This window comes from Perca fluviatilis, chromosome 5 (assembly GCF_010015445.1).
Source record: "Perca fluviatilis chromosome 5, GENO_Pfluv_1.0, whole genome shotgun sequence".
Classification (NCBI taxonomy): domain Eukaryota; kingdom Metazoa; phylum Chordata; class Actinopteri; order Perciformes; family Percidae; genus Perca; species Perca fluviatilis.
The window spans coordinates 38,067,209-38,081,259 of NC_053116.1; the positions used below are offsets into that span (position 1 = coordinate 38,067,209).

At 44.3% G+C, this 14,051-nt stretch overlaps 2 protein-coding genes across 2 annotated transcripts in view; both read right to left on the minus strand.

Annotated features, from left to right (window-relative positions):
- Positions 1-7,208: 7,208 nt before the first annotated feature.
- On the minus strand, positions 7,209-9,820 carry LOC120559054 (transmembrane 4 L6 family member 1-like). The gene is made up of 3 exons (XM_039800476.1): positions 9,644-9,820; positions 9,418-9,486; positions 7,209-7,346 (listed from the first exon to the last, which is right to left on the minus strand). Exons 1-3 carry the CDS (start codon positions 9,818-9,820, stop codon positions 7,209-7,211), a joined length of 384 nt encoding a protein of 127 aa, XP_039656410.1.
- A 2,852-nt stretch (positions 9,821-12,672) lies between these two features.
- LOC120559055 (basic proline-rich protein-like) overlaps positions 12,673-14,051 on the minus strand; it is a 2,336-nt gene continuing 957 nt past the window's right edge. Inside the window, exons 2-3 of the mRNA XM_039800478.1 lie at positions 12,900-14,048; positions 12,673-12,764 (exon numbers count right to left, since the gene is read on the minus strand). Of these exons, the coding sequence (XP_039656412.1) occupies positions 12,673-12,764; positions 12,900-14,048 (1,241 nt within the window). The remainder of the gene's footprint in view (positions 12,765-12,899; positions 14,049-14,051) is intronic.

Sequence of the window (14,051 nt, forward strand, 5' to 3'; positions counted from 1 at the left end):
GTCTACGTGATACGCAGGAATACGCAGTACACCCACTAAGAAAGCTCCAGGATTTCCATATACCCACTTAAAGATGTCCAATAACACGCAACAACATACTTTCCATTATATTTTTGATATATTTTGAATTGTCATCAGTTATTTTCTTCTTCGCATAGGCTAAATAAAGGTATTTCCACCATAAATTGGTGCATTAAACCGTATGTCCAATCAACAAGAGACGGCTTCCACCATGTGACGTGTGTTTACACTAGGCTCGTTGGAGATGAGCCAGGTCTGCACAGAATCGATCACTGGCCATCGCCGCCCAATGCATGCTGGGTAGATTTGTGTCCGACTTGCTCTGACGTCATGCACACATGGTCAACGATAACCTCACGAGATCAAGGCGGCGGCAGGTTTGAGACCCAGGCAGACCCAGGGGCATGCTGGGAAACACCTGACCGGCCTCTCAGCTGATCTAACAGCTGATTGGTTCAGAATCAACTCAAAATGATGACGTTTTATATCAACTTTTTATTGATTTTGAAATCAGAAGGATTTTAACTGCTATTAGTCTGATTTAAAGGCTGATTCTGAACAGAACACAAGTTGTGGTGCTGATCATCTACAGTCTGTTATTAATTAAAATCAGCATCAGATCATCTACAGTCTGTTATTAATTAAAATCAGCACCAGATCATCTACAGTCTGTTGGTGATTAAAATCAGCACCATCATCTACAGTCTGTTGGTAATTAAAATCTACACCAGATCATCTACAGTCTGTTGGTAATTAAAATCAGCACCAGATCATCTACAGTCTGTTGGTAATTAAAATCAGCAACAGATCATCTACAGTCTGTTATTAATTAAAATCAGCACCAGATCATCTACAGTCTGTTGGTAATTAAAATCAGCACCAGATCATCTACAGTCTGTTGGTAATTAAAATCAGCAACAGATCATCTACAGTCTGTTGGTAATTAAAATCAGCAACAGATCATCTACAGTCTGTTGGTAATTAAAATCAGCAACAGATCATCTACAGTCTGTTGGTAATTAAAATCAGCAACAGATCATCTACAGTCTGTTGGTAATTAAAATCAGCAACAGATCGCATGTAGAGCATTCTAACAGCTACTCTGTCATAATAAAACAACTGGAGACTGTGTAGGAGCTGATATATGGGTCTGATAACATTTTATTAAATCAGAATCAGATTCAGATCACAGTCTTTCTGTCACGTCCTGTTCCACGAGCCTACTGTTTGCTGCGTCTGATAACGTGCAGGCTGACGCAAACCGAACCAAATGAAAAATGCAACAATGTTACAACTTCACCCCGAAACTACAGAGGAGCAACTAACGGAGCAGACTGTTGCTCAGCAACGGAAGTTCTGTTTCCCTGTATCTTAACAGCAGAATGGGAAGCTAACGCATGCGCAGCTCTGTCTTCTAGTCTCTTTGATAGCTGTGTAAAAGAGCAGTTATTACAGTGTTCACCTGAGAGTGTGTGTGTGTGTGTGTGTGTGTGTGTGTGTGTGTGTGTGTGTGTGTGTGTAGGTTTACCTGCAGCTCTGTCTTCTTAAAACCGTTCTTAGACTGTCTATGTTTAAAACTCACTAATTAACAACACAACTATCCCGCCGACAGCCCGAGATCACAGTGGACCAACGAGACTTCCGGTTTCCTCCAAGTCAGAGTTTTTCAGATTAAAAGTTTAAAATGAAAGAAGGCCGCCACCTGGAGGTCACGCATTCAGCTCATTAATCAGTTAGTGGTGGACTGGAACTGAATACATTTACTCAAGTACTGGACTTAACTCGAGGTACTTGTACTTTACTTGAGTATTAAATAATGTAGCCTACAGCACCTAAATAATTGAAACAATTTGTAAGTATAAAGAGAAATAACTAAATATAATGTAAGCATTTAAATGTATGTTCCCACAAGACTCCATTTAAATAAAATAGCAATTTCATGATTATTAAACACACTTCATTTATAGTCGATAGAATAAGAAAAAAATATATATCACAGGCCGTCTTGGTTCATCTTTCCACTGTTCCAACAACAATCACCACTCTGGTTTGGTTGAAATAAACCCTAAATTCACCCATTTACATGTGGAGATATGCTGGCTCTATACACGCTAAAAGTCCTGATTATTTACATGGAGTCTGGTGGAGATATGCTGGCTCTATACACGCTAAAAGTCCTGATTATTTACATGGAGTCTGGTGGAGATATGCTGGCTCTATACACGCTAAAAGTCCTGATTATTTACATGGAGTCTGGTGGAGATATGCTGGCTCTATACACGCTAAAAGTCCTGATTATTTACATGGAGTCTGGTGGAGATATGCTGGCTCTATACACGCTAAAAGTCCTGATTATTTACATGGAGTCTGGTGGAGATATGCTGGCTCTATACACGCTAAAAGTCCTGATTATTTACATGGAGTCTGGTGGAGATATGCTGGCTCTATACACGCTAAAAGTCCTGATTATTTACATGGAATCTGGTGGAGATATGCTGGCTCTATACACGCTAAAAGTCCTGATTATTTACATGGAGTCTGGTGGAGATATGCTGGCTCTATACACGCTAAAAGTCCTGATTATTTACATGGAGTCTGGTGGAGATATGCTGGCTCTATACACGCTAAAAGTCCTGATTATTTCCATGGAGTCTGGTGGAGATATGCTGGCTCTATACACGCTAAAAGTCCTGATTATTTACATGGAGTCTGGTGGAGATATGCTGTCTCTATACACGCTAAAAGTCCTGATTATTTACATGGAGTCTGGTGGAGATATGCTGTCTCTATACACGCTAAAAGTCCTGATTATTTACATGGAGTCTGGTGGAGATATGCTGGCTCTATACACACTAAAAGTCCTGATTATTTACATGGAGTCTGGTGGAGATATGCTGACTCTATACACGCTAAAAGTCCTGATTATTTACATGGAGTCTGGTGGAGGTATGCTGGCTCTATACACAGGTGCCCCTCAGGGTACGGTGCTATCCCCATTCCTTTTCACCCTCTACACCTCGGACTTCACTCACAACTCCACCCACTGCCACATCCAGAAGTTCTCAGATGACACAGCCGTTGTTGGATGTGTTTCTGAGGGAAATGATCTGGAATACAAGACGGTTATCAGGGACTCTGTCAGCTGGTGTGAGCTCAACCAGCTTCAGCTTAACACCAGCAAGACGAAGGAGATGATCGTCAACTTTAGGAGGAAAACATGCCACTTCACACCAGTGAGCATTCAGGGATCGAACATTGAGGTAGTGAAGAGCTACAAATTCCTGGGTGTTCACCTAAACAATAATCTGAACTGGACTGATAACACCCATGCTCTTTACAAGAAGGGCCAGAGTCGCCTCCATCTCCTGAGGAGACTCAGGTCCTTTGGAGTGTGCAGGACTCTCCTCAGGACTTTTTATGACTATGTGGTGGCCTCTGCCATCCATTATGCTGTGGTCTGCTGGAAAGGAGGCAGCTCGGACAGAGACAGGAGCGACTCAATAGACTGATCAGGAGAGCGAGCTCTGTCCTGGACTGTCCTCTGGACTCCATAGAGGTGGTGGGGGAGAGAAGGATGTTAGCCAAGCTGACATCCATCATGGACAACACCTCTCACCCCCTACATGACACTGTGGGGTCCCTGAGCAGCTCCTTCAGCAGCAGACTGATACACCCCCGGTGTAAGAAGGAGAGGTACCGCAGGTCCTTCATCCCGGCCGCTGTCAGACTCTACAACACCTACACCACCCGATAATTGTTGTAGTTCTTTTAATTTTTTTTTCGGGTCCTGTCTCAATCACCCACCACTCAGCATGGCTCTATGTATATATTTCTTATTATCTGTATTTATATTTTTACATCTGTATTTATATCTTTTCCATCCCAAGTACTTACTTTTCAATATTATTTATATTATGGTCACACTTAAATATAAATATAATTTATATTATGGTTAATTACTTTCGCTGTTATGTAATTACATATTTTTCAATCTAATTTCACGTCAATTACTTACTTACATTACAGTATTTTTTTACACTCATGGCCACCTCACTTTACTTAACCCTTGTGTGTCCTTGGTCCCAGTGACCGAGGACAACCTAGGATTATCTACTCCGTTTTTGTTGAGAATTGCTCTCTAAACCTGTTTCTTGTAAAGTAAGTAAGTAGTTTTTTTCATTTAACACAGTTAGCTACTGTAATAGTGTGTTACCTGTTAGAGTTGTCTATCCTTGTGTGTCCTTGGTCCCAGTGACCGAAGGACAACACTAGGTTTACTCCGTTACTGTTGAGGTACTCTACTTTCTTTAAGTAAGTAAGTAAAGTTTATTTCTAGAACACATTTAACACAGTTTAAGCTACCAAAATCTGTACAACAAACTAAGGTCTGTATTAACTTGTTTGAGAGAATTCTCACAAATATACATAATCTTGTGTTTGGTCTCGAAACAACCATAAATATTATATAATGCCACTTTACATTCATTCAGTGTTTGTTTTTTTGCTCATTGTCTGTTGTTTGTTTGGTTGTTTGTTGGTTTGTTTTTATTGTGGAAAAACTGCTGCTGTAATAAGTGAATTTCCCCATTGTGGGATAAATAAAGTATTATCTAATCTAATCTAATCTAAAAGTCCTGATTATTTACATGGAGTCTGGTGGGTTTGGTGATGGTGATTTCGGGGCTGTTTCATGTTAAACTAAAAGGATCTTACTCTTTAACTAAGTAGAGATCTAATATATGATTCATCCCATGATGTTGTCAGACACATTGACACTAAAAACAGGAACAAAGGGATGAAAGAAACGGAAGTTAAACTGTAAAGAAGAAGAGATGGACACACAGCGCCCTCTTCTGGACACAACATGGTGTAACATTTATTTATTAAATGAGTCACTGCAGAAACTAACTAAGAAATAAAATAACTTTTAACTTAACATGAATTAATTTATTCAATAACTGAAAAACGATTTCAGATCAATAAATAAAACATATCATCATTTACAGAATCACATTATTAACAAATCAATAAAATAAATCAGCACATTTTATCTTCAAAACAAACAAGAATAACAAAATAAAATGAAATACAAATGTTACCAAACAACTTGAAGAGTGTTTATTAAATAAAAGAATAAGGTAGTTCAACTTTAAGTTATTGTTATTTAAAGTGCATCAGTGGGTTTTATCTGAAACCCGCCAAAATAAAAGTCTTTATAAATGTACAGCCCTGAAAATCTCTCCATACAACTAGTGGTTTATATATATTATTATTATTATTATTATTATTATTATTATTATATATTATTATTATTATTATTATTATTATTATTATCATTATAATTCTTATATATTATTATTATATATTATTATTATTATTCTTATATATTATTATTATTATTATATATTTAGGTTCCTAAAGTCTGACTTTCCCCAGGAGACCGGGGTTAACCATTGCTATGGACACAACGCAAACAGAGAAATGGCACTTTTTCAACGTTAGCCAGAAGCTACGTAGCATCAGAGGAACAACCAATCAGGATCCAGGACGGCCAATCACACTACAGCTGGACTGACCTGTAACACACACACACACACACACACACACAGAGACAGCCACAGACAGACACACACACACACACACACACACATATACGCACACACAGATACAGACACACACACACACACACACACACACACACACACACACACACACACACACACACACACACACACACACACACACACACACACACACACACACACAGACAAACACGCACACACACACAGAATAAAAAGGTTCTTATATTCGGGTCTGGAAGTGAGGGGGAATGAGAGGGGGAAACAGCCAGAGACTGACCTTGTTGCCATGGCAGCAGCCCGGTCCCAGGACCAGGCCCAGCAGGGAGTTGAACACGTTGGCTCCACAGAGCAGGGTCTGCAGGCCGCTGGCCCCGCCCATCACACTGAACAGGACCACGTTCCACAGGACCACCCCCGCAGGCTTCTCACACACTGAGGACCACGCAGACATGTTGTACAGGTAGCCCACATACCTGAGAGACAGACAGGCAGGGAGGGAGACAGGCAGGGAGGAAGACAGGGAGGGAGGGAGGGAGACAGGGAGGGAGACAGGCAGGGAGGAAGACAGGGAGGGAGGGAGACAGGCAGACAGAGACAGGGAGGGAGAGAGGGAGGCAGACAGACAGAGACACAAAGACAGACAGAGAGACAGACAGACAGACAGAGAGAGAGAGACAGACAGACAGACAGACAGATAGGGAGACAGACAGAGAAAGAGAGAGGGAGAGAGACAGACAGACAGACAGACAGACAGACAGACAGAAAGAAAGACAGACAGGGAGACAGACAGAGAAAGAGAGAGGGAGAGAGACAGACAGACAGGCAGACAGACAGAAAGAAAGACAGAGAGAAAGTCATTCCCAGCTCTGACGTCAGACTTCGAGGTAAAGGAGACGCAGCATTTAGAGATCCGTCTCTAGTTAGAGGATCTGTGGGTAAATGAACGCTGTATGGATGGATGACATCAGTCTGAGTTACAGGTGACAAAAACATAATTAAAACAAATTGAAAAAAGTAAAAATAAACCGGAAAAAGCGACAAAAAACTGGTTAAAACATTGACAAAAAAATAAAAGCCAAAAAAGTGACAAAAAAACTTGAATAAAATCTACAAAAACGTTGAGAAAAGTGTAGAAAAAGAACAACAAAATGTTGACATTTCGACCCAGAAAAACCCAAAGTTGCAGGTTGACCACAGGCCACGAGGGTTTTTACAGTGTTATAGAGTTCCAGGTCCTGTCTCACCGGTCTGGGTCTATATAGGTACAGAGTTACAGGGTTATATAGGTAAAGAGGTTTCCAGGTCCTGTCTCACTGGTCTGGGTCTATATAGGTACAGAGTTACAGGGTTATATAGGTAAAGAGGTTTCCAGGTCCTGTCTCACTGGTCTGGGTCTATATAGGTACAGAGTTACAGGGTTATATAGGTAAAGAGGTTTCCAGGTCCTGTCTCACTGGTCTGGGTCTATATAGGTACAGAGTTACAGGGTTATATAGGTAAAGAGGTTTCCAGGTCCTGTCTCACTGGTCTGGGTCTATATAGGTACAGAGTTACAGGGTTATATAGGTAAAGGGGTTTCCAGGTCCTGTCTCCCGGTTGGTTGTTTCAGCCGGGGCACGGGTGGGTCCAGAGGAGTCGTGGTAGAGACAGAGAGGACCCTGGGACAGACCGGTCAGACTCACCAGACAGCAGAACCCCGCCAGACAAGAGACACACAAAGGAGAACAGCAGCCGGGAGCACATCTGGAGACAGAGACACACATCTGTTACACATCTGGAGACAGAGATACACATCTGTTACACATCTGGAGACAGAGACACACATCTGTTACACATCTGGAGACAGAGATACACATCTGTTACACATCTGGAGACAGAGATACACATCTGTTACACATCTGGAGACAGAGACACACATCTGTTACACATCTGTTACACATCTGGAGACAGGGACACACATCTGTTACACATCTGGAGACAGAGATACACATCTGTTACACATCTGGAGACAGAGATACACATCTGTTACACATCTGGAGACAGAGACACACATCTGTTACACATCTGTTACACATCTGGAGACAGAGACACACATCTGTTACACATCTGGAGACAGAGATACACATCTGTTACACATCTGGAGACAGAGACACACATCTGTTACACATCTGGAGACAGAGACACACATCTGTTACACATCTGGAGACAGAGACACACATCTGTTACACATCTGGAGACAGAGATACACATCTGTTACACATCTGGAGACAGAGATACACATCTGTTACACATCTGGAGACAGAGACACACATCTGTTACACATCTGGAGACAGAGACACACATCTGTTACACATCTGGAGACAGAGATACACATCTGTTACACATCTGGAGACAGAGACACACATCTGTTACACATCTGGAGACAGAGTACACATCTGTTACACATCTGGGACAGAGACACACATCTGTTACACATCTGGGCAGAGACACACATCTGTTACATCTGGAGACAGAGATACACATCTGTTACACATTGGAGACAGAGATACACATCTGTTACACATCTGGAGACAGAGACACACATCTGTTACACATCTGGAGACAGAGACACACATCTGTTACACATCTGGAGACAGAGATACACATCTGTTACACATCTGGAGACAGAGACACACATCTGTTACACATCTGGAGACAGAGATACACATCTGTTACACATCTGGAGACAGAGACACACATCTGTTACACATCTGGAGACAGAGACACACATCTGTTACACATCTGGAGACAGAGATACACATCTGTTACACATCTGGAGACAGAGATACACATCTGTTACACATCTGGAGACAGAGACACACATCTGTTACACATCTGGAGACAGAGATACACATCTGTTACACATCTGGAGACAGAGACACACATCTGTTACACATCTGGAGACAGAGATACACATCTGTTACACATCTGGAGACAGAGATACACATCTGTGACACATCTGGAGACAGAGACACACATCTGTTACACATCTGGAGACAGAGATACACATCTGTTACACATCTGGAGACAGAGACACACATCTGTTACACATCTGGAGACAGAGATACACATCTGTGACACATCTGGAGACAGAGACACACATCTGTTACACATCTGGAGACAGAGACACACACAGGAGAACAGCAGCCAAGAGCACATCTGGAGACAGAGACAGACACAGGAGAACAGCAGCCGGGAGCACATCTGGAGACAGAGACACATCTGTTAAACATCTGGAGACAGAGACACACACAGGAGAACACCAGCCTGGAGAACATCTGGAGACAGACACACATGTTACACATCTGGAGACAAAGACACACATCTGTTACACATCTGGAGACAGACACACATGTTACACATCTGGAGACAAAGACACACATCTGTTACACATCTGGAGACAAAGACACACATCTGTTACACATCTGGAGACAAAGACACACATCTGTTACACATCTGGAGACAGAGACACACATCTGTTACAGACAGCAGAACATCTGTCCGAACAGCGCCGCACGGTCCGAGCAGCAGTTAAAATGTACATGTCGGTGTTATTACGTTTCTCTAAAGATATCCTAACACAATACATGATACAATATCGCAATTAGGTATTTATCACGAGAGATTATAGAGTTTGGAATCTGGCGATCAAAATGACCGCTCACGGCAGTTCTGGCGTTACTGTCCAGGCTCCGCCCTTTTATGTTAGGCTCCGCCCATTGATGTTCGGCCCCGCCCTTGATGTTTATGCCCCGCCCCTTAATGTAATAATCACCTGGCACCTGAAAGCGCAGCAGCCTCGGGTCTCGCTGCTCTGCAGAAAGGCTCGCGCTGCGAACAGAACCTGAAACCAGAAACACCGTTAATAATTAATACTCATATCCACGGCAACCATTAGAGTCTGTAGTGTTACAACATTAGTATCATTATTAGATTATTAACATTAGTTTATATTATTTATATTATTATTCGAGTCTGAACATGAGGAACCAGAAACCCACCAGGAGTCCGGACCCCCACAGGCCTGTGGCCCATGTGGCCTCTCTGGTCACATGACCTTCCAACAGGAAGTGGATCTTCAGATCAGGAAGCAGCAGCAGGATGTTGGACAGCATGCAGACCATCGCCGTGGCAACCAGGCGAGCCAGGAGCCGGCGCAGACACCTCGACACACACATCTATCAGAGGGTTAGCATAGCATCACTTCATGCTAATCCTTAGGTTAGCACGAATGTCGCTACATTCTAATCCTTAGGCTAGCACAGTGTTGCTAAATGCTAATCCTTAGGTTAGCACAGCGTCGCTACATGCTAATCCCTAGGTTAGCACAGTGTTGCTAAATGCTAATCCTTAGGTTAGCACAGTGTCGCTACATGCTAATCCCTAGGTTAGCACAGTGTTGCTAAATGCTAATCCTTAGGTTAGCACAGCGTCGCTACATGCTAATCCCTAGGTTAGCACAGTGTTGCTAAATGCTAATCCTTAAGTTAGCACAGTGTCGCTACATGCTAATCCTTAGGTTACCATAGCATCGCTTCATGCTAATCCTTAGGTTAGCACAGTGTCACTACATGCTAATCCTTAGGTTAGCACAGTGTCACAACATGCTAATCCTTAGGTTAGCACAGTGTCGCTACATGTTAATCCTTAGGTTAGCACAGTGTTGCTAAATGCTAATCCTTAGGTTAGCACAGTGTTGCTAAATGCTAATCCTCTGCTTCTGCAGCTTCAGGACCCTGAGCAGGAGGAGGACTGAGGCTTTTATTCTGAAAGTACAGAGCCCTGAGCAGGTGGAGGACTGAGGCTTTTATTCTGAAAGTACAGCATTTCACAAAACAAACCAGCAAAGTGAAATGTGTTTGGTGTGGTTGTGTTTGGTCCCTCCGGGCCACCGTAGCAACAGACTCTGCAGAAACTGAACTAGAAGCTGGAAACCTGAAACTGAGACGAAGGCCCAGCGCTCCCACGTTACCATAGCAACACAATCAGATATTATTCAGATATTCTGACATATTTTGCAGGTTAATCGTTTTTCCAACTTCAGATTCTCATCATGTTTGGACGATAAGAGAAGTTTTCTCTTTATTAACCGCGTTTAGTAACAGGTTCCATCACATCTGGATACTTACTGATCAGAGCTGTATCACATCTGGATACTCTACTAACCAGAGCTGTATCACATCTGGATACTCTGCTGATCAGAGCTTTATCACATCTGGATACTCTGCTGATCAGAGCTTTATCACATCTGGATACTCTGCTGATCAGAGCTTTATCACATCTGGATACTCTGCTGATCAGAGCTTTATCACATCTGGATACTCTACTGATCAGAGCTTTTATCCATCTGGATACTCTACTGATCAGAGCTTTATCACATCTGGATACTCTACTGATCAGAGCTGTATCACATCTGGATACTCTACTGATCAGAGCTTTATCACATCTGGATACTCTGCTGATCAGAGCTGTATCACATCTGGATACTCTACTGATCAGAGCTGTATCACATCTGGATACTCTACTAACCAGAGCTGTATCACATCTGGATACTCTGCTGATCAGAGCTTTATCACATCTGGATACTCTACTGATCAGAGCTTTATCACATCTGGATACTCTACTGATCAGAGCTTTATCACATCTGGATACTCTACTGATCAGAGCTTTATCACATCTGGATACTCTACTGATCAGAGCTTTATCACATCTGGATGCTGCTGATCAGAGCTGTATCACATCTGGATACTCTACAGATCAGAGCTGTATCACATCTGGATACTCTACTAACCAGAGCTGTATCAATCTGGATACTCTGCTGATCAGAGCTTTATCACATCTGGATACTCTACTGATCAGAGCTTTATCACATCTGGATACTCTACTGATCAGAGCTTTATCACATCTGGATACTCTACTGATCAGAGCTTTATCACATCTGGATACTCTGCTGATATCAGAGCTTATCACATCTCGGTACTACACCGATCAGAGCTGTATCACATCTGGATACTCTACTAACCAGAGCTGTATCACATCTGGATACTCTGCTGATCAGAGCTTTATCACATCTGGATACTCTGCTGATCAGAGCTGTATCACATCTGGATACTCTGCTGATCAGAGCTTTATCACATCTGGATACTCTACTAACCAGAGCTGTATCACATCTGGATACTCTGCTGATCAGAGCTTTATCACATCTGGATACTCTGCTGATCAGAGCTGTATCACATCTGGATACTCTACTAACCAGAGCTGTATCACATCTGGATACTCTACTGATCAGAGCTGTATCACATCTGGATACTCTACTGATCAGAGCTTTATCACATCTGGATACTCTACTGATCAGAGCTGTATCACATCTGGATACTCTGCTGATCAGAGCTGTATCACATCTGGATACTCTGCGATCAGAGCTTTATCACATCTGGATACTCACCACTTGATCAGAGCTTTATCCATCTGGATACTCCTCATCAGAGCTTTATCACATCTGGATACTCTACTGATCAGAGCTTTATAACACAAACACAGACACACACACACACACAGACAGACAGACCACACATACAGACACACAGACAGACAGACACACACACGAACACACACACACACACACACACACACACCACACACACACGACACACACAACACAAAAAACATCCACACACCACACACACACACAGACAAACCCCCCACACACACAGAACAATACACACACACACACACACACACACACACACACACACAGAGACACATACACAGACAGACACACACAAGAGACAGACAGACAGACAGCACCACACAGACAACACACACACACACACACACACACACACACACACACACACGAGAACAGACAGACCTCTGAACACACACACACACCCACGCTTACCACACACACAGAGGCCCCACACACACACAGACAGACGACAGACGACAGACACAACCACCTCACCACACACACACACACACACACATACCTTCCTACACCACCCCCTTTTTTTTTTCACCCACTATTGGCTTATCCTGTGTGGGGTTGGTAGTGTATTACCTGGTTCATTCTTGCGTCAAGATCAGTTCTGGTCATGATTGCTGGGTCCATTTCCTTCAGTTCTCGAAAGAAGAAGAAAGAAAGAAGAAGAAGAAGAAGAAGAAGGGAAGAAGAAGAAGGAGGAGGGAGGAAGAAGAAGAAGGAAGAAGAAAGAAGAAGAAGAAGGGGAAGAAGAAGAGGGAAGAAGAAGGAGTAGCGGGTTTCCTGTTCCTGGGTTTCCTGGTTCCTGGGGTTCCTGGTTCCTGGGTTCCTGGATTCCTGGGGTTTCCTGGTTCCTGGTTCCTGGGGTTCCTGGATTCCTGGGCTGGGGTCCTGGGGTTTGTTTCCTGGGTTCCTGGGGTTCCTGGGTCCTGGTTCCTTTCCTGGTTCTGGTTTCCTGGGTTCCTGGGTTCCTGGGGATCCGTTTCCTGGGTTCCTGGTTCCTGGGCGGTTACTGGGTTTCCTGGGGTTTCCTGGTTGTGGTCCTGGGTCCTGGTTTCCTGGTTCTGGTTGGTTTCTGGTTCCTGGGGTTCCTGGTTCTGGGGTTCCTGGTTCCTGGGGTTTCCTGGTTCCTGGTTCCTGGGTTTCCTGGTTCCTGGGTCCTGGGTTTCCTGGGGTCCTGGTTTCCTGGGTTTCCTGGTCCTGGAATGGTTCCTGGGACCTGGGTCTTCCTGGTTCCTGGTCCTGGTTCCTCCTGGTCCTGGGGCTCGGGACTCGGTCGTTCCTGGGTTCCTGGTTCCTGGTCGGTCGGTCCCTGGGCTCCTGGGGCTCGGTTCCTGGTTCCTGGGTCCCTGGGGCTCCTGGTCTTCCTGGGTCGGTCTGGGTTCCTGGTTTCCTGGGGTCCTGGGTCCGTTCCTGGTTCCTGGGGTCCTGGGTCGGACTCGGGCCGGTTCCTGGTTTCCTGGGTCCTGGTCCTGGTCGGGTTCCTGGGTTTCCATTCGTTCCGTTCCCTGGGGTTCCTGGGACCTGGGGCTGGGTTTCCTGGGTCAGTTCCTGGGTCCTGGTTCTTCCTGGGGTTCCTGGGTTCCTGGGGTCTCGGATGGGGTTTCCTTCCTGGGGCTCGGGCTGGTCCCTGGTTTCCATTCCTGGTTTCCTGGTTTCCTGGGGCTCGGATGGACTCGGGGTTTCCTGGGTCTCCTGGGGCCTGGGCTCGGTCGGGTCCCTGTGTTCCTGGTTCCTGGGTTCAGTTCCTGGGTCTCGGTTCCGTCGGGGCTCCTGGGTCCCTGGGGCCTGGTTTCCTGGTCCTGGGTCCTGGGTTCCTGGGTTGGTTTCCTGGACTCGGGCCACTGGGTCCCTGGGTCCTGGTCCCTGGTTTCCTGGTTCCTGGGGTCCTGGTCCACTGGGTTCCTGGGTTCCTGGGACCACCACTT